Genomic DNA, 21,924 nt, shown 5'->3' with positions numbered 1-21,924 from the left:
CATACACATGCATCTTTGGGGATTAGGCAAATTAGACACCCTAAATTGACCATAGGCACGAGTGTGAATGGTTGTTTGTCTATATGTGGCCCTGTGATGGACTGGCCACCTGTCCAGGGTGCACCCTGCCTTTCACCCTATGTCAGCTGGGATTGGCACCAGCGCACCACACGACCCTTATGTGGAGGATGACGCAGTAAAAGTTGAAAGAATGAATGCAGTGGAACAATGGCTATCGTCATTGTAGGAGCCAGAGTTAAGTTAGTTTTAGTTCAGGGCTAGGTCGGGTGGTTGGTGTAACATTTGACACTTTTGACACTAATTTATGAACAGTTGAAGTAGTTAACGGTTGGCCTTAAGCCTTTGATTAAATATTCTTGCAAGGAATAGAACGTGGCTTTGTGGCCCTTCTGATATATTTTGTTCTTTTGATAAAAGCTATCCATGGACACTTTGATATCTTTGGTGGCTATGATAGATAAAGGGATTGGAAGATATGTACTAAAAAATATCTAGCTGTTAGATGGATGTGTCCATTGTAGAAGCTGTGAGTTTGGTGTAACAAGGTGTTTTTTGACCACTTGTCTTACTTTTGGAATCTATAGATCGTCATTCACAACCCGGAACATCAAGGGAATATTTCCCTTGATGTGTTGTTGATCCTTGAGAAGCTTGGATACATGTGGAGAGAAATGTAACTTGGATGTAAGTGGAAATAAATGTGCAAACCCTTCACACAACTCTCTCACATTTGTGATTGATGAATTAAAACAATACTTACGAGTCAAGCCAGTTGGAATTAAGTTTACTTTCGCCACTACAGTCAGAGTTAAACTGCACAGAAATTGATGGATGGATGTATCTCTAACTGGTAATACTTTAGTTGCAGTAATTCACAATGTGAATGTTCAGTATACAGTTGAAAAAAATAAAAATAAATATATACATATATACACACATGTATATATATATATATATCAATATATATATATATATACATACATACATATAAGCAGGAAAACTGGAGGAAACTAATTTAAGATACCAGTAGTGACAAACCTCATTTTTCCTCGAAAGACTTTTCAATTTTGAGAAAGACAAAATAACTGTCGATACATATTCAGACTTGCTATTAATTATCATACAGTCTTAATTTATTTTTTTTTACAAAAGAATTGCTTGGCCACCAATTGGTGTTGCACATTAAGGTGTTGGGGCCTGTTCTGAGTCCTGAACCTTCGCTCCACGGATCGACTAGTCAGGTCTGGTCAATGCCGTCAGTTCACAAACATTTGCTCGCAGTTGTTAGAGAAAAAGGGACATGTTAGAGGCTGACAGGGCCGTACAACAGCACGTCTAGACAGGGTAACGGACACCCTTTCGGAGATGGGCCACATCGCCCTCAGAGGACGCAGACGCATGTGAAGAGTGTAGCCACAGCCTGGGCTCGGTGTGGTGTCCGTGGACGCTCATATGCGGGAGTTATTTAATGTTTGAAATGTGGGAGATGGTGGCGTTACCGAGAGCGAGCTCTCCCTTCCTGTCGTCTAGGACAAGATGGCAGCAATGCAGGCGAACTGTGCATGGTATGGATTTATAAGTCCGTAACATGTTCAGAGAAGCCCTGGATCTCACTTATAGTGACTCTACGTGAAGGTGAGTGGTCGCACGCAGGCTGTCAACTGTGTCGTTTATTTGGCTAAAACCCCATTACGCGATAGTTTAACCGTGACGTAATATAAAGTCATAACTTGGTTACAAACTTAGATAGCTCTCACAGCCCGTAAATAATCCAGCAGGAGCTTCGTTTGTGGGAAGATATGTCAGCACATTGGTTAATTAAAACATTAAATACGATGTTGTATGCATTTGGCATGAGAACGAGAAGTGGCTAGGTTGGTGTGTTGATTCGTATCGCGAGTGTCTGTTGTGTTTGTTGGGTTAGTTGTTTTTCTGCTCGGCGACCAGTCTTGTTTTTTTTGGTCAACAAATGTCGCTTTAGATTTGTTAAAAGTAAAAGAACATTATCCAAAAATGGACAACATGGACCAAGTGGACTGAATTCATTCACTTGTGTTACTTTATATACAGTATGTCGGATAGCACTAGCTTCGTACGTGACTTCCGGGAGTGACTATAGTGACTATAACGAAACGTAGCGGAGGGACGAGCACAGCCTGCGAAAACTTAAATATGTTGAAATTAATACAAATAATAATTGTACCAGAGGACGCACCAGCATTGTTTCAGAAACCATCAAAGTAAGAATTAAACGAATAGCAAAAGCACACAGGCAGGATTTTGTTGGTAAAAAAATATCAGAAAATTACCATTCAGTGGTCCCACGGGAAACACATTTACAGCATTGTATTCAGAATATATATTCATTGTCATGGTTTGTATGGTGCAAACAGTATAAAGAATTGCACATATTAATGCACTGGATTGCACTGTTGTGGATTAACATGAAATATAGTGCATGTGATTTGCTGAGAGAAATGAAATTAAACTGATTACATTTGAGGGAACATTCATTTCAGTGGCTCATCTACGTGTGTTTGTGGTGGTTATGTGAAAACGGCATCTTATGAGTTACCTTAAGGATCATACTGTCTGATTAAGCAAAAATCAGATGATGACATGTGGTCTGTTGTGATTTTGGATATATGTGCGTCTTAATCTGATTGTAATGCCTAGGGCTGAAACGATTAATCATTACTAAATGAATCTATAAAGTATTTGATAATCATTTACTTGGTTTTAAGTGTTATTTTTAAAGAATTAAAACAATTATCTGATTTTTTTTTCAGCTTCTTCTTTAATGTTTTCTAATTTCTTTGCTCCATATAATAAAGAAATCATTAAAACAGAATCATTTTGGTTTGTAATAATCAACAGGTTAATTGATGATGAAAATAATTGTCACTTGCAGCCCTAGTAAAGTCCTATTTGATTTTTCATAGCAGTTAATGAAGTCATAATCAGACTGTGCTCTGTCACATGTACAGGAATGCTCCTTAATAAACTCATGACTTGTAAAAGTCATAATGAAAGTAAGGTAAATATTTTGATTATTGGTTGCCATAGTCTGTGGTCTGAGTGCCTGTTGAAACATTGTCACCTGTTGTGGTCCCTGTGACTGGTGTCACATGCTTTTAAAGTTGGACGAATGTCAAGTTAATCATACTAAATGTAGCAGTAATGCGTTTACCTGGTCTTTTTCCACCGTGAACATACTGGTTTCCTGTTGAGGAGGACCTATATGGTTAATAGTTGAGCTCCAATTTGAGGGTTTGGACATTACCCCCACCCACTAACAAAACAGAAGTCGACCATGCATAATTGTAGGTAATATAGTCTGCAGTACTGCAGTACCTGTTATTTTTTAGTCGGACAACCGTTACTTTTGACTTCCTGTTTTGGTAAAACCTGTTAGTAAAATGTTGAGCACTGAAAAAGAGATATTCTGAACTGAGATGGTGGATTCGACACATAATAAAGACCTACCAGTTTAAATGTTTGCTATATGATTGTAGTGTATGCCTGGGTACCAGTGTGTACCATATTGTAGTTGCCTTGACAGACTAGAATGGAATAGAATAAGCTTTATTGTCATTGTTGGCGCAGCATACAACAAATTAGATCCCCCCCCCAGACTAGCTGGTATTCAAATTTCACTGCCCATTGTGTCAAAGAACATTCATGGTAGTAAAGGTATCTCAAGTTAGTAGTGTAAATACTGCGTAGCTTCAGAGACAACACCAGTGTGATTTACAGCACTGCTTAATTTGTGTAATTACTCTTGCGCATGCTGTGCGTCATCAGTGTAGGATCAGTAAAAAGGCCATGAAAGCAAGGTTGTGGGTTATATTGATTTGAGTAATGTCAGATGAACATCAGTGCAGTGAGTCCAATAAATGGACATTTATATTTTCCCCTCTACAGTGATATGGCATAATGGCAGTATAAATGAGCAGTGCTGGACGTTGACTGAGGTGGGGAGGCAGCAGAACTTGTGAATGTGAAGTCATGTGGTGTCATGCTGGACAGATTTGCTATACTTGGGCCAGCTTGTTATCTGTGTTTTTCTGTGGCCAACTTAAAGACCAGTTTGTGAGTGTTGTCTTCTTGAGGCGTGCATACAGACATGAGACTGGAAACAAAATGCAATGATTGAGCGCTCATGGGAAGAACAACATGGTGAGAAAATATTGTGTGGTAATTTGCATTAATCACTGAATAGATGCGTGGAACGTTTTAATATACATCTGTTCTGGCACACAGCATACAGCAGTTCAGAAACTGGTGTGAAAAAATGATCTGCATTTAGATGAAAGGACGCATTCTGCTTCTGTTCATAATCTGTTTAATGAGAAATGTTGGTTTCTGCGAATGTGTAATCAAAGCTTCGATCAGTGTGTATGTGCATGGAGTATTTCATTGTGTTTAACTTGGTGATAGCCGTTAAAACATGTGACAGATGTAATAGATTTGTGGCTTTTTTAGAGAAAATAAGTTAGACAATGAATTCTATGTCATTTGTTTGCCAATTACCAAATTTTAAGCAACACACATATGTATATAAAGAATCAGAAGGTCTGAGAATAATTGGTTCTTATAAGTAGAATTCACTTCTGAATAATTGTCATCTTTAATCTTTCATCGGGTGTAAAATATCCTAAATGGTAAAAATGTCAATGTCACACACACAAAACGTGGACAAACAAATATTTATAAATTATATTTTTAAATACAGTGTCTCCCTGTATGAAGATATAGTTGCAGTCATTATGTGTGTCATCATTACAGCCGAGAACATGGAACTAAATTGGATGAGTTGCAAGAACAAGTGCTTTTGGGCAAAGTTCACGCCTTGTTTTAGATTGACCACATTCTGACAGAGAGACAGCATCATGGCCACATTCTGTGCTTCATGAGCTAATTGCTAAGAAGCTAAACGCCTCATTTAGAAAGACGCATGCATTGCTGTTTCCATCTCGCTTTAAACAGCTTACCTACTTTAATTCTGACACAGTTGTTCTCAAGACTGACCAACCTAAAATGGAAAAACACCCCATCATTGTTACTACCATCTGCTACAAGGTGACTATGCAAAGAGAAAAGCACTTCAGTCACATTTGATAGGTTAGGACATGGATATGGGTTTTTGCTAATTTAGTATCAGTAGAACTCGAAGGACATTATAAAATTTGATGGGGAAAAAGTTTCCAGGCTGCTGTCTTACCATAACCATAAATTCAGTTTGAAATAACCTCATGCTTAAAAAAACAGCAGGCTTTTTTAACCTAACAGCATCAAACGCCTATTCACAAAACACAAGCAAAGCACAGAGGTTATTGGACTGTGAGTTAAATCTGTTTTGGTATCGGCATCTAAACCACACACAGTAGAGATCATTTAAAAAAAAAATCATCCCCTGTGTCCCTTAGAATTAATAAAATTAAAATCATGGGACGGCAAAATGAGTTTGGTAGATGCTCTACCAAAAAGAGGTAGAGCATCTGCCCAGACTTTGTCTCGAAGTTGATTGAATGACCTAGTTTTGGTTGAGGCATAGTGAGACAGCTGAGATGCACAAAGAAGCATTCAAATCATTTGAAGTATTTACTTGATTGACTGGAATGTTATTTATGAAGCACTCTGAATAGATAAGAGGGGGAAAAGGCCAAGGAACGTTTTATTTTACTAGCAAATTATAAAACATTGTTAGGTGGCTCCAGAAGTACTACAACGATTGATTTTTAAAGCATGTACATTGTGGATTAGCTATTAGCCGTGCTAATGCGTGGATGTTGTCATCCTGTAAAACCAACACTGTTCTTAAATGAATTATTAAATAATTCTAACTGGGATTTGCCCCACTACAGAAGTGGCATGCACTTTGTGATGAATAAAGTAACGGCTTAATTGGTTCAGGTTCCATTGAACCCCTCATTGAATCAGTTTATGCACGCAGGGACTGTAAAAATGTATAGATTATGTTTCGTTGCTTTTCCTCTGATGGTCAAACTAATCATGACAGATGAGTCCATCTTGTGGGGCAAATAGGGGCCGATTAAGTTAGTAAGTCATTAAGTCAGTGTTTAACCATGGGCCTATTCAAATAAGTGAATTCATGAGAATCACTGAATGAGCAGACGGCAGACTGGAATTCTGTGTTTCCTGTATTTGCAACTTGCTTATGAGCTCCAAAGACAGGAGTCTGTCCATTTTATTTTATTTGTAAGGCGGTGCTGACTGAAATTAAGCAAATTGTGATCTCAATTATGGTCAGATGTTTTGGCACATTTGATGAAATCCTTGTGTTGATCCACTCATTAGTGATTAGTATTTTTATTTTCAATCCACATGGATATTTTCTTGTATTTTCTCTTTTTTACCTGAATTCATGATGTGGGGTTTTCACTTGAGCTGGTTCAGACCTCTAACAATTGTGTGAATGCCTTATGCATTTGTTATGCTGTAGAACACAGAACATTTATAGCTCACAAGTCCCAGAGTGTAAGCTGAACTGAGAATAACAACACTGTGTTTCTCTGTGAAGCCAAGTTACTTGGCCTTGACTCACTTACTTACATGTGTGGTGTTTATTTTATTTTCTATCTCTCACATTATCCATGCTTTGGCTTCACCCAAGAACTAATTAAACAAATTATGGAAAAACATATGCAGGCTACTATTTGTAAATTATGAAATTGTATTGATGTAGATTTATTTTCTACTTGTCATCAACATGTAAATTTAAACATGTAAACACTTGACTGCAGATTTGCCTATTATGAATATTGAGGTGGATAATCTACTTAAAGATGCTATCAGTAGTTGTTTGGCTTATTTCTTATCAGTTGCTGCTGTTAGCATTCGGCTCTGTTCTATCTACATCATCTAATTAATGCCAAATACCGCTGTCGCTGCTCCCCCTAATACTCCACGTACATCAGTTTTTATTACTTTGTTAACATACAGCACTGAATAGAGTAGAATGGATGCAAATAAACACTCCCTGAACAGGAAATCACTGGCAACAGGAGGAAGCTCTGACAGCTTTTAACTAAAATGTAATAATGTTACATTGGTTCTATGTTAAGCCATAGTCAACCTAGTCAAAACAGGTTGACAGACTTAATTCCTAAGTCTGTCAACCTGTTTGGGATTGAGTGTGGCTCAGAGAGCACAGATGTCCCTGGTGCACACAGATATTTATGAGCCAGCTTACAGAGAGCTTCAGTTACTTTGTGCAGCCCATGTCTCTCTACCATTGATGCAGCTTGCTATCTGCAGAGAGGAGTCTCCCTCATGTTGGCATGCATCTCCAAGATGCTGTCGCTGCTGTGGCTGCATCTTCGAGATGCCAAAGTCACCTGGTTTGCACTGGTCCCCCTCTTGCACTGTCACTGTCATATGATATGATAGGAAACCTTACAAGCACTCCTGGCTGGATCTTAGGGGTGCTATTTCAAATGGTCTATGAGACGGCAGCATGATTTTCAAATAGGTCATCACAGCTTGACTGTGAACTTAACATACCACATTTGAAATAATACTGAATTTCGAATAAAAAGTGAGGGCCTAACCTCATAAGCCCAACTCCACAAAGAGTGCTTGTGCCTCTTTGTGGAGTTGTGGCCCTTGATAATATAAAATGTTGTGGGATACTTATTAAATATTTCCAAGATTTACTTGCAGACTCCTGAGACTGAGGGTCTGTACACATTAGAACAAGTTCAGTAGAATCTGCAAATGTTTTTCATTGTATCAGCATTTTATCTGTACCGAACTGTCATTTTGGTAGCCCTAACATGCTATTTTTGTAAAATGGGTCCCAGAGTGAAAAATACATGCATACTACAGCGCTTGGAGTCATTTTGCTTTGTTTGTTTGTGTGAAGACATTACTTGTAATGATGTTTACGGAAAACTTTTTAAGAGTGAAAAAAGTTCATGTAGGTAAAGTTCTGTCTGTGTGGATAAGGCCTGAAACCCATGTCCCTGCACACACACTCTAACTAACCTTGAATAACTTAAGTATTAAGAATTTTACTTTACAGCTTCCTTAATTTTGTGTGTTTTTCCCTCTCCCACAACCTGCTGTGACTTTCAACACATTTGTCCTCTCACCTTTAACAATTATCTCTCTCTCTCTCTCTCTGTCTCTCTCTGTCTGTCTTTTGGTTCATCAGTCAGCACCATTTGCTCACTGTCAACAGGTGTATAGTGTTTATTTTCTTCTCAATTTAATTTTGAGTAGGCCAGGGTCAAAAGTTCAGCTGTGAGCAATTACTTAGCAGCTCAATGTTTCTGGAAAGGTTCTGCAGCTTTGAACAATGTAATGTAACACCGTAGCTGCAGCCTCGTGGTTGACCAAGGGAGTATCTGGCTCCATTTGGTAATAATAGCAGCAGCTGCCATTCGTTTGGCTTTGGAACCACAAAGTCTGCCTCCTTCATATCAGACTGACAGACTTATACTTACCGTGTAGTGATTGTATTTAAATGACTACGGAAATTAACTGTTATACCAGTTAATTCTAGATAGGGCTCAGGCAGTGAAGCTGTGTGTCCCTCTGGTTTTCCTCAGTGTTGTTTTTCCTCTGAGGAAATCCAACTTTCCAAGCTTAAAAATAAACCAAACTTTGCACATAGGTCAAGTCGCTTGCTAAACTTTCTCAGCTGCAAACATCAGCCTGTGGTCCAAACCTTTTAAAAATTCACAACAAATCACTGGTTTGTGTTACAGCTTTGCAAATTATGAAGTCCATTGCGCTATTTTTGTTGTTCTGTACAAATATTTACGCATTTTTATTTATTTTTTCCTTGAATTACAACAGTAGTTTTCCATAACTGATAGTGATGAGTTTGCTTTTCACCAGTTAACATGATTAACATCCAGAGGGGAGAGAGACTTTGGCACCAAGGAAGCTTTTTGACTTGGGTCTCAACACCGTTGCATGCATTTGACTAACAGTGAAGTGTAGCACAAGTCCTCCACCCGTCATGGCACTATGTCCTGGTGAAGGTTCAGAGGCTGCTTAATTTTGGCTCACATTAATTTCCCCCCTGCACCTTTACTACTTCTTCTGTGTGTTTTCAATATGAAAATTGAATTTAAAATGTGTTTTGGAACAGAAATGTCTGTTCTGTCAAAACTGTCATTCACAAATTAAAGCTACTGCGTGTAACATGTTTTTAAGTGTATGGAATTAACCCTAACCCTAACTCATTTCATTAACAAACCTTAATAATTCATAATGTTAAAATGCACATAGCAACTCAAATGCTCATTGCTTCTTCACAGCTTTACCAAATGGACTATGTGCAGATTTCTTATGCCTGAAGTAATATATTTAAGAAGTTTACTGGCTTAAGTTAAAGTTGTTTGAAACACACTAACTCAATGATCAAAACAAAAATTGAGGTCATCCTGTTTTTGAAACTCCTGTTTATTTTGACAAAGCAGGACATTCTCACATTCTGCTCATGATGAATAATACAGGCCTTTGCGTGGCTCTAAATTACAGGCAACGTGCCGTAATTGAAGGTTCGTAAACAGCTGCCCCAACAATAATTAACTAAATCCCAGCATTCACAGTGCAAGAGGTGGGCTACTGTCTAATTTAGTGCTTACAAAGTAAAGTAGAAAAAGATTCACTAACATACTAACTAAGGTAATATAATGACTCTCCACTACATATAACCTAAATCTTTTTTGAGTATTGACTGTGTCCATGTTAGCAGGAAGAACATGCAAGGCCCACACAGAAAAGGCCCAAACAGCTACCATAACAGGAACATGAAAATAGGTTATTTTCTTCCATGCGGCATTAAGTTGACATAAGGCATAAAGCATAAGGTAAAAATATTAAAACACTTTGTGGGAATGTAGTAGCAGGGTTGTACATTACATTAATTATTTTAACCAATAGTCAGTTAATCATGTATATAACAGAAACATCCATATTTTTCTCAGCTCAGGTACAGAGCCAAGGCCTTTTCACTATCAGTCAATTCATATATATATTAATTTTTATTTGGTTAAATTCTTAACAGCAATTCACCCACTTATGATTAATAATTAAATCCCTGTGTGGAAGGCTTTTAGTTCAACTCATTTCAATTCAATACTATTCAGTTTTAATTAACTTCAATTCAGAATACTTAATTTGTCCCCAAGGGTTAATTTAAGGCAAGCAGGTCTGCAAGTGGTACACAGAACACTCATACACATATGAAGACAAGAATATAATTCTAGCAAATGTGACTGGCTTTCAGGCCACCTCAGTGTAGTCAAGAATATGTCCCAATGGAACATTGATTAATTGCTTCAAACCCCATTCCCATTGGTCAAAAACGTGTTAAATACCTAGTTTAAATGGGTATTTCAGCAGTGGGAATGTGTTCACATGGTGTTCACTATCTGGTCAAATGACGGCTTTAGCCCTGACCAGCGTCAGTTAGAATGCAAGACCTGGGTGAAAATGCTAATTTCTGATAACACTAATAACTTTGTAGACTTTACTTTTGCACATTCTTTTTCTGGCTGTTAGTATTAATATTTGTAGCTCTCTTTACTTTTATAACTTGGGACTGTGCTTAGTATCGTTTATTTCATCAATGTGATCTCCTACATAATTAATCTAAATAGAGACTGAACTAGAAGATGTAAAATAGTAGCCACTGTAGCTTTATCACTTAAGGCTATGGCTTCTCTTTTTCTTTCTGGTACATCAGTGATGTCACAATTTAGGCACAGGTGACACAGGGGCAATGTTGTTAATTGCTTTAAAATGTTTTGTAGGGGTCTCTCCAGGGAATTGTTTGATCGTATCTTGCTGCTCAGAATAGAGTCAAAGGGCTGGCTCACAGCATTAGTGTTATCACAAAATAAACGTGTACTGTTTGTTGAAGGAGAATCCACTGACGCATTAACAGACCAGACCGGACTCACCTGTGTGTCCATTTAGATAGAGTTTTAGAAACTGGGGGTTTTTTAATGAATTTGTAAATCATTAAAATGATGGTAGTGTTATATAAGTAGGACCAACATAGCACAAAGAATGGTTACAGCATTCTAGACTACTTGTATTTCAGTAATGAAAGAGAGTCATGTTCTCCGATATGGCAAACAGGTGGTGTGTCTGTTAAGTTTATTAAATTTATTAAGAATATTAGATTAAAGTGATTAGGATCAAGAAATATGTTTTCACTTCACTGATTCATTTGCATTATGTGCAGTTCAGAGCATGGATCGTTTCATTCCACCCTCAAACACACAAGCACTAAGAGAAGACAGAAGACTAAAGCTGATGATGTTTTGTGTCTTTAATTTTCTTTCTCTGTCTGTCTCTTTATCATCTCTCCATCTCTATTGGTTGCCTAGAGACCTGCAGTAGGATGCATGGAAATGGCAGGAAAAGGTCAGACAAACCTTTGAGAAGTTAGTCATCAGCTCTGTGGAGGTGTTGGTGGGATTGTAGAGGATAGGCCAGGATGGTGAAGGTTTTCACAGGCACTCCACTGAACACATGTGATCCATGTGACACACCATATGTCAGGGCGACAGGTTGAGTGTTCGCAAAGCGCTACTAGCTCCGGTGTCGTCAAGATGGAATAATCAAAACAATAGCGTTGGTCGTGTCGGGTTGTGGTGTGTTGTCAGTCGTGCTCCAACTGGCTTGCAGCTGTCTTGCTTTACTAGTGCAATGTTGCTGTTAACTCTGTCTGGACATAAAATAAATCACTTCCTGTGTGCGGTGCACTAATCACCATTTTGTGAACTCATTTTATAAAGGATTAAATTGAACCGATATTTGTTTATATTTAAAAGTTACGCAATACAGTTTAAGCAAAATAATAGATAGATATGGTAAGAAAGTAATTAACAGTTTACAGTGCAGTACTTTAACTGTAATACTATAGCATGGTTTCAGCCAGACATTGGAGAATAGAGGATAGAGGACCAGGTAAATGCACATTTGGAACCAGACATCCAGTAGGCAATAGTTAGGCCATCAAAATATGAAGTAAAATGATTCTAGCCACCTACAGCTGGGTATTTAATTTTTTCAAATCTCAGGAAAAGCATCATAATTCTCAGCTAACAGCGTGCCAAAAATGTAGAAGGCATCCAAAGAAACCATCATAGAGTTGAAGTGTACCTTGTAATCCTTGTTTCTTAAACTACTAATTTAAGTCAAATGGCATGACCACATTTTTGAGCATATTTTTTATTAATGTCACCATTCTGTGTAATATGTTAAATGTTCCAGGATCCAGACTAATTACCTGTTTGTTTATTGTCTTTATATACAGGTATGGCCTCACAAGTCTTGGTCTACCCACCACACATTTATCAAACCCAGACAAGTGCCTTTAGCAGTGTGAAGAAACTCAAAGTTGAGCCCAGCAGCTGTGTGTACCATGACAGTGCACACCCGCGGACTTATCTGAACAGCAGAACCCTTGGCATCGTGCACCCAACAAAACAAACCCACCCATTTGTGAACCAAGACTTTGCAGTGGGTGTGAAAGTGCGTAGAGGACGAGAGTACCCTGTGCAGACGGTGGTGGTGCGTGGCGTACAAAGACAACAGCCCAGTAAAAGAGGAGGAGGAGGAGGACCAGGCCCAGCTGCAGCCCAGCAACGGCTGGACGCAAGGGTTGTCCGCTTTCAGGGCAAGGAGCAGCAGCAGACAGACGTAGCAAGTGGGGGCAGCAGTGGAGCAACAGGGGCAGGAGGAGGGGGACGGGGAGAGGGCTGCAGTGGAGGAGGCAAGGGAGGTGGGGAGGAGGAGAGTGACGGAGAAGAGAACTGTGGAGCTTTGAACTCAGCTGACAGCTCTCAGCGATGTGGGCTGAAACGTAAAAGTGAGGAGCTGGATAATCGAGGGAGCACCATGCAGATTGTGGAGGAACTGTCAATGTTGCCTGCCATGTTGCAAACGACCAATGTGGGGAACACAGCCGTGACTGCGCCAGCGGCTGTGGGGGCTGGAGGGGGCCCCTCCAAACAGGGCGCAGGCCCTGGGGGTGTAGGTGCAGCAGGAGGCACAGGAGGAGGGGATGGGGACTATCAGGTAGTACAGCATGAAGTCCTTTGTTCTATAAAGAATACTTATGAGGTGCTGGATTTTTTGGGACGTGGCACATTTGGACAGGTTGTAAAGTGCTGGAAACGGGGAACAGGGGAGGTTGTGGCTGTGAAGATCCTGAAAAACCATCCTTCATACGCACGGCAGGGTCAAATCGAAGTCGGCATCCTCGCTCGTCTGAGTGGGGAGAATGCAGATGAGCACAACCTGGTGCGAGCCTTTGAATGCTTCCAGCACCGCAGTCACACCTGCCTGGTGTTTGAGATGCTTGAGCAGAACTTGTATGATTTCCTGAAACAGAATAAGTTCAGCCCCCTGTCCCTGAAAGTCATCAGACCCGTGCTACAGCAGGTGGCGACAGCGCTGAAAAAGCTGAAGAGTATGGGTCTAATTCATGCAGACCTCAAGCCAGAGAACATAATGCTGGTGGACCCAGTGAGGCAACCCTACAGGGTGAAGGTGATCGATTTTGGCTCTGCCAGTCACGTGTCCAAAGCGGTGTGCTCCACTTACCTCCAGTCTCGGTACTATAGGTGAGTACAAAAGAGGAGAAACCTCTGTTTTGTTTTGTGTTTTTTAGAAAGGCAAATTTGAGTTGTGTGCATGTCAAAAAATGTTACTTTCTGTTGGTGTCCAGACCTCCACGGTCAGGTTTAAAATAAATGTCCTTCCTCAAGCAAAAACAAGGGAATGTTTCCCATACTTCACAACATCCTGCCTAGTTAGGACCCACATACCACAGCATGATTCCGGCCCTGCAGTGTTTACTAGCAGGATGCACACTCACTGTTTTGCTTGGGAAAAATACACCACTTGTTTTACACCACTAAGAAAAACAAAGTTCATACATTATTCATGAATATTTTTGGTATGATATGCAAACAGGACAAACCTACTTTGGTCGTAGGACTTTTTACAGATGAAATGGATAAACACATGTAAGACCAAACACCATGCCATTCCGCACACAAACACACAGTCTCTATATACCGATACAATACCTAATGGATGTGCACAAGGAAAACTTGCAGGTTAGATTACATAGGTACTATGTCTAACAAAACTGGCCTGAAATATTATCAGCTGTACAGTAAAAGACCAGAGTGATATGGTTCATTCTTCTGTTAGTATCTTTACTTACTCTGCATAGAGACTTGGAGATCAATAAAAGGTATAATATTATTTTGCATTTATAGACCCATTATACAATAATGGTGTTGTGTGTGTGTGTGTGTGTGTGTGTGTGTGTGTGTATGTATATGCATATATATATATATATATATATATATATATATATATATATATATATATATATATATATATATACTATATGTATATAGATATATGTATGTAAGCATGTGTTAGAATTGGCAAACACTAAAATTTCCTTCATTAGTAGGTGTGAACATGCTCATAGTTGGTACAAACCTTGGGGAGTTGTAGTTGTAGTTCTCTTCCCTCATTGTGGTATTAAAATGTTGTACATGAACCATTTCTAGTTAAACCAAAGGTTCATTTCTCATGGCAGTACAAGCTTGGCATAAAAATGGCATGACTATTAGTCAAATTCATCTCTAGCCAGCTGGCGAACCTTCACTTGAGTGAGTGACTCATGTTATAACCGACTCACAAGGCTCATATCGTTATTCCCCGCTTGGACCTTTCCATAAACACAAGGAATAAACTGCAGTTGTGGATCTTTGTCCCACAGAGATGCACTCATGATTCCCCTGCCACTTGATTTATTGTGAACGGTTGAAATCCATGCAATCAGACAATGCCACAGCTACACTGTGCTACACTGAGTTAATGGAAAAAGAACAATATTTAACTAACCAGTGTTTTTTTTAGCTGGTTGCAGTGGTTGCATGGTTTCATTGAACTCTTCTGTTTGACGTAATGGATCGGATCCACTTCCCTTTTAACCAGAGAGACTGTTTACCCTCGGCCTGCTATGTCAACTGCGGTCATAGTGTCTCTTTTTCCTCATTCACGCCTATGTTGACACATGAAAAATTATATTGTGTGAGGCTGTGAGCCCTGTCAAAAGATCTTGGATTTGAATGTTAAGATATTTGCATTACTGTGGAGACTATGCTACATCCTAAACATTTATGTTTGGGCCGTGTTGGCTGTCAGCTTAAAGACAGAAGGAATGAGAATATAAAAATGAACTTTAAAGTGATTAACAAACAATAGTATTACAAAAGATATAGTGACAGCCAAAGTAAAGGAGAAACAGAAGTTAGCTTGTTTACAAGGGTGTCATGTTCCCATCACTGCACGTTAAGAGCTTTAACTGATTAAAAGTGGAAGTATTGACTTATCACTCTCATCAAGGTTAACCATAAACCTTACGTTTTCTTTACTGAAGATGTACACTGGGGTTTGTTCCTTCGCCTGAAATTCTCCGTAATTGAGAACGCACACAAGATGGTCTTAAAAGGCACAGAAAAAGGAAGAAGAAAGTCACTCCCAATATTTTCTATAAATTCTCCTGCCAGCGCTATAGTTCATTTCTGGATAATATCCAAGTGAATGCACAAGGACATAGATGGGGAAAAATACTGATTATTCACAGGGAGCGAATGCATGACTGTTGTGCCTCGTGCATAGTGAAGAGACCCCTAATCTGGATGTTCTGGACCTTGTGTATCTCCTGCTGTGTTCATTTGAAAGGCAAACTCATGTCTTGTGTCTGAGTTTTGTAATGTCTGCAGATTAGTCACAGTTTGGTATGCTGTATGAAGAATATCAGACTTTAAAGGGTGAGAAGTTAAGTGACTTGATTTTCTTGTACAAGTTGTTTGATGCCCTTTTGTCTTCTTTAGGATTTTTGAAGATACCCGTTTCACTGAAAAGCATTTATATGGTGGTTGAATACTGCCTGTATATTGAGCCAGTGAAGTGGTTTGGTCAGCAGGAAATGAACATACTGTCCCTGAAAATGGATTAAAATACACAAACTGATGTGCTTCTCGATTTGCATGTGCTGCAGCTTTTTCCATGTATAATAGAAAACAATACCTGCTTTGACTCATAGCTATATGAAAACAATGGGAACACATTTGTTACATACTTCAATTATTGTATCCTTTATTCACGCCACACATTCACCTACCAATATTGTTGTCAATTCACTTTGTTTGAGGAAGATGCTTAAAATAGCACTATCATACTTTGTTCTAATTTAGTGGAGGAGGAAGTGAACAGCGCAGCTGCTTCTGCTCTTTGTCAGAACAGTGTGAGATGAGCTTTGTTCACCAGCAGTGTCTAATAATGTTTGCATGTGTGTGTGTGTTTTATTAAAAAACAAACATCTCTGCAATTGCTGACATGTGAGTTCAGAAGCGGTAGGTATCTGAGTGGAAATTGTTTGTTTTTTCATTCTGGTCTTTTAATAAGCAAACAACTGAGTAATGAAATGTGTGTTTATGTGATTTTAAAATTCTGGGCACATGCTGATATATAAAAGAACTATTTTGCTGAGAGCAGTGCTGACATTTTATTTTTATTTTTATTTTGTTGCAGAAATCTTCATTATAAAAGAAAATAACTTTAAATAATCTTAGAAGTCTTTTAGCCCGACACCATCTATAAATAATCACAAATTTAATCATACAAGTCTATGAAATGAGGTTTAATAACATAGTCCAGATAACCGTCAGTGTTTGTACTGTCATCTAATGTCATCTGTTTTGATGATAAACGGAAAGCGATGTACAGCCACTAAATCAGTGCATCTCTTGTTTTTAACTTTTGCCTGGAACTGGTCACAGATGAGAAATAACATCTTAAACAAGGGGCAACACATTTGAACCTGAAGTCAAAATAAAGACATTATGTTTTTCATACTTTTCAGATGAACCTCAAAGCAAAGGTTTTCACCTTGCACCACTCTGGTTTCACACTGGATGCGTGTGCGGCACGTCTCTTTTTATTGAGGGACATGTTTTAAGGATATTGCCCGCATGAGATGCAATTGTAAGGTGCGTCTCACGTGAGTGAGCTGCATGGCTTTTCTTGGGTATGGACTTCACACAAATTCTCTTTCTTTACAGTTTCACAGTACAGATTTGTCACACATGTCACAAACACAGCGTTCTGTTCCTGTTTCAAAGTTACAAAAACACACTGGCATTTAATTTTCATGATTCCTTTTCCTTTCTTTCAAGAAAGATTTATTGCAAAAGATTTGCAGGACCAAAGCATCATAGATCAGAAGCAGATGCAGAATTCACTTGTGTCCCACATACGGCAGCAGTAAACGTATCCAATTCTTAATCTGTGATGTCGAGAGAATAATGTTGTATGCAAATACACTGCTACTTTAATCTAAATTTGTTTCTGCCATATCTCCTAAAACTGTTTCATTTTACAATAATATTCTGAAAATGATAAAATATATACGGTTAGAAGTTAATATCTTCATGTATTTAATGTGTTTCTCTTGTCAGCACAAAGATTTGTTTACCAATTACTAATGAAATGGAAAAAACAAGTGCCAAAATGTAGTCCCTCTGTGGGTTGTAGCCCCTCACAGACCAGAGAATGCAAAGCATACAGTGTGGGGACAGCGTTGCTGAGGCTGACGGTTAGGGGTTGCCTAAAATAGCTCCTCGGACACTGGCCAGTGTGCTTTGACTTCTATAGATGGTGAGGCAAATAGACAGCCAGAATGAAATAAGGATGGCTTGAAATACTAGCTCGCTCATACTTGTTCAAGGTCAACTAGCTCTCATGTCAGCTGTTTTGATTTTAAATGTCCATCGGTGTTTGTGTGCACTTGGTTATGTGCACTGCCTTGAATGTTGGTTGGGCAGCAGCCTCCATTGGCTGTTGGATAGCCTCAATCAGCCACACAAATACGTTTGTCAGTAACGCCCTCTGCTTTCACACTTTACAAGCATTTGGACAGTGGCCACATTTAATTTGCTGTCTGTATTTGCAAAGTCAGCTCAGCTGGAAGTTCTCTCTCTCTCTCTCTGCTATCAGCTCCAACTCAAACCTTGCTGTCCTTTATTTAACTTCTGATTTAAATATATTTGCAAATGTTAAAATGTCAGGTTTCACGTCGGTAAAAATAAAAATGTGCTTTAACTAGCGGTTAGTTTCTTCATTGTCTGCCAATTACCTTCTCAATTACTGTTATTATGAGAAACTGTAGAAGAACAAAAACCATGGCTGACCGCCACGGTCTAGATTGCCATAGCAACATTACAGGTATTTGTTTGTTTTCATGCAGTTGACAAATTTTGAAGGTTATTTCCCAGTTCGTTCAACTGGTCACAGACCTTTGATTGAATCATTAACTGTATCTTCTCTCCGCACAGGCACTATTCAAAATGTTTGTTGCTGGTATGAACCCAAGAAAGTTGGCTCACTTATTGATCATTCATGGAATGCCTTTATAACGGAGCATGTTGCCTCCTTTCTCTCAAAGCTGTAAATATGTTCATACTTTACATGAAAAGTGTAAAGTATGACTTGGTGCCAGTTAGGAGGTACAAATAATGTTAAGAAGAATACCAATACAATGGGCAGCTGCAGTTCAGGAATGTAGTGTGCTATGACATGATTTCTAGAGTGTAAATGAAGCCTGTATGAATCCCTAACAATACCAAGCAGATCAAACCAAAAAAGGAAATCAAGAATGTAGAAAATCCCTCAAATGCATCAAATCCATGAGTTAGTATTATGTCTTGGGGATGAAGTATTTAAGGAGTTCTTGAATGATCTCACCTTGAAAATGACCATAGACCCCATAGCTGTCAACAAGATGATAGATATTTTGTTGTCAAGGCTGTTAACACTGATTAACAGACTCAGATTCTGTTTTCTTTCTTTTTTCTTTATAAACTGAACCTAGCTAAACAGCACAGGCTCGGTGTTAACACATCAAGTGGATTACATCTGTAAATCGTGTCCAAAGCCTTGTATCATTAATCTGAGGTCCGAGTGCAAGTGCTGCCTTTGTGTTCCACTGAATAATGCACGATGCTCTGAGAGTGTGAGGATTTACATTTCCCGGAAGAGATGTATAGCAAGGCTCAAGTTCTCCAACATGGAGTCACCGTGTTGTCCGTCTGCCGTTGTGGCTGAGCTTGAGAGAACTGCAGTGTAGACCAGCTGTGTTTAGTAGGAGCTGACTGAAAGGTCTTTTTAAAGACTGGTTTATACTTAAAATAACTTTTGCAGAGGGCCTACGCCGTCGTGAGCATCGATACCATACTTGTGTGATGGTATGTCTGTTACTCTGCAATTAAGCAGTCAAAACCCTAACGGGTTGTGTAGTTTCCATGACACGGTGTACCTCACGCAACAATGGCGCCTGAAACTGAGCTCATTGTGTTGAAGATGGAGCTAAAAATGTTGAGCAAGAACTTCTTGTTCTGAAATGACTACAATAAAGAAAAGAGAGAGACGCTGGTGTTTACATTTCAAGTGCAGAATTGTAAATCCATTCTGGAGACCTGCATATTAACAAACATTGACATTTTGGCAAACCTGTCTATCTTATCTGCAATCAGAGAATGTAAATTTATCTCAATTGAACTGTACAGATTAAATGTTGACAATTTACTTATGCAGTACAGATTATATTATGGAGATTACAGTATCTATATAGGTTTTTTTTTTTTTATCCCAGTCCTGTCCTAGCAATGCCATGATAAAAGATTTTTGTTTACTGTCACCACGCAATGTAGCACAATTGTACATTCTGTATTTAAAAGTCACCATGCTTCATCTTTGGCTCTAAATGTTCTGTATCTTAATTTCTTAATGGGTGATTAACAAAGAACAATAATGAGAAGGAACAAAATAGTGAGATAGATGGTAGCAAGACATCAGCTTGGTTGTACTTGCTTTCTTTGGTTAGTGCCCACCTACAGAGGTTCAGTAAAATGTTGTGGAACACCTGTAAGTTAAAAAAGGCAACCATATCTGCCTGTTAAGTTAGTAGTTTATGATTGTTGCTCCGCATAATACCTACAGTTTGAGAGTGTTGCACTTTGTAATTTGTAAGAGATAGAGTAGTTTAATTAAAGACAAGCCAGCAGCCAGTACAGTATCTTGTTCTCATCTCAGTCATATTGCTCTTGATTGGCCTTACTCAAATTTAATGTCGCATGTTGCACGCTGTCCGTCTGTATCTGCAATTTAAAAAAAAAAAGAATCAAGAGTTTAAATATTTTCAACATAATGAGTCTTAAAATATTGCTTATAATATATATTATAGAGATGTAGAGAGTTTGAAACTCTCGACTTGAGCAGTGAAATGGGGAATGTTTTACAAAAGAATCTGACAATTGTGCCGGAAGGCAAAGAAAGCTCTTTGAAAATGTGTCATTTTTTCTTCTCTCTTGCCTCTGAAGGTGCTTTTTTTTCCAGCAGTCACAGGTGAGGCTCTATAGAAACCTTTGAATATGGTGATGTTGTTGACAACTCATGTACGGTGACTCATGGTAATTCATTTCCGACCTTTATAGAGTGATAGAGAGTATTGTCACTCGACCATTTTGTCTTGTGACTGAGAAAAAAAACATATTAAAGCACATAAAAGGATTCAGTAAAGGGTGGAAATATTGATGTTCCATTGATACGCCTTGGTTGATGAGAAAAAGCACTGTTGTGGTACTTCCAGGAATCTAACTCAAGTCTTACTCGAGATCTGATTATAAGACCTCTCAACTCTGTGTGAACTGGCCCTAATCCTACCCCTTGAAAAATAGAACCTTTTATTTATTGTATTTAATAAATAAAGCAAAACAAGCGTTGTAAATATGAATATGTTCCTGATTCTTTGCTCTGTATAACCAATAAATCATTAAAACTGAATCATTTTGTCTTGTGGACAAAACAAGACATTTGGGAATGTCATAATGTTGCGGTTTGGGAAACACCCATTACCATTTTTCAACATGATATTTTGTGGACCAAACAACTATTCAATCACTTGAGAAAAGAATCAACAGATTAATTGATTATGGAAACAAAATCTTTTTTCCAGCCCTTATTTATTGTATTCATGATAGTGTTTGAAGGAGTGGAGGAGTATACATGCACTGAGCAAGTACCAGAATACTAATCTGTCACCTTGTTTTTGTTGTACCTGTTTGTTTCCTGTGTAAGGCGTGCACGTGTCATCTGCCCAGCATCATCTGTCTCACCCCGTACGTCATATCCTCAGAATGGAACATAGATTTGGTTTCACAGGAGGGCGGTGAGGCTTAAGTTGCGTTGATAAGGACAAAGCTGTGCAACTATGACAACCATTCCCCCCTCTGACCAAGCGAGAGAGACATGAGAGAGGCATGCTGTTTTCTGTTTGGCTTAATTTATTTACGTGTGTGTGGGTTTACATGTTGCCCTGCCACTGTGCAGGCAGCAGTTATGGACAAAAGCAGATAAAGAACATAACAGGTATCGCTGCATAGCTCCAACCATAGGATGGCTTTTCACTATATCCTATATCCCTATATCAGTCTTGTGACCTGATGAATATAGGATTGTGTCACGTGGCTTCACTCTCTCCCCTCACCTCACCAGGGGAAAAACCTGTTTCTTATAAATAGGACATGTTTGTGGGGCTGGAATGGTTAGCATAACTTCCTGGTTGGTTCTATGTTGCAATGTTGCCCACTGCACCAGCTGTTGCGTGCATTTGTTTTGACCATGTGATAAAATTGTCTTTAACTTATTTTAAACAGGTCTCAGCCTCGCTGTTGCTGTCCATATGTAGCTTCTGTCCCATTATGGCTCTTAAAAACACCATCAAGTATTTTTACATACATCTTATAGGAACATTTGAGGTTG

General features: G+C 38.8%; 1 protein-coding gene across 1 annotated transcript in view; it reads left to right on the top strand.

The window, feature by feature from the left end:
• The first annotated feature begins 1,288 nt into the window (after nt 1–1,288).
• Nucleotides 1,289–21,924, top strand: part of hipk3b (homeodomain interacting protein kinase 3b) — a 35,145-nt gene continuing 14,509 nt past the window's right edge. The window contains exons 1-2 of the mRNA XM_044029970.1: nt 1,289–1,656; nt 12,329–13,640. Of these exons, the coding sequence (XP_043885905.1) occupies nt 1,584–1,656; nt 12,329–13,640 (1,385 nt within the window). The 5' untranslated portion in view covers nt 1,289–1,583. The remainder of the gene's footprint in view (nt 1,657–12,328; nt 13,641–21,924) is intronic.

This window comes from Solea senegalensis, linkage group LG7 (assembly GCF_019176455.1).
Source record: "Solea senegalensis isolate Sse05_10M linkage group LG7, IFAPA_SoseM_1, whole genome shotgun sequence".
NCBI lineage: Eukaryota > Metazoa > Chordata > Actinopteri > Pleuronectiformes > Soleidae > Solea > Solea senegalensis.
Note: the sequence above shows the minus strand (reverse complement) of the source record. Positions and strands in the feature narration are given on the sequence as shown.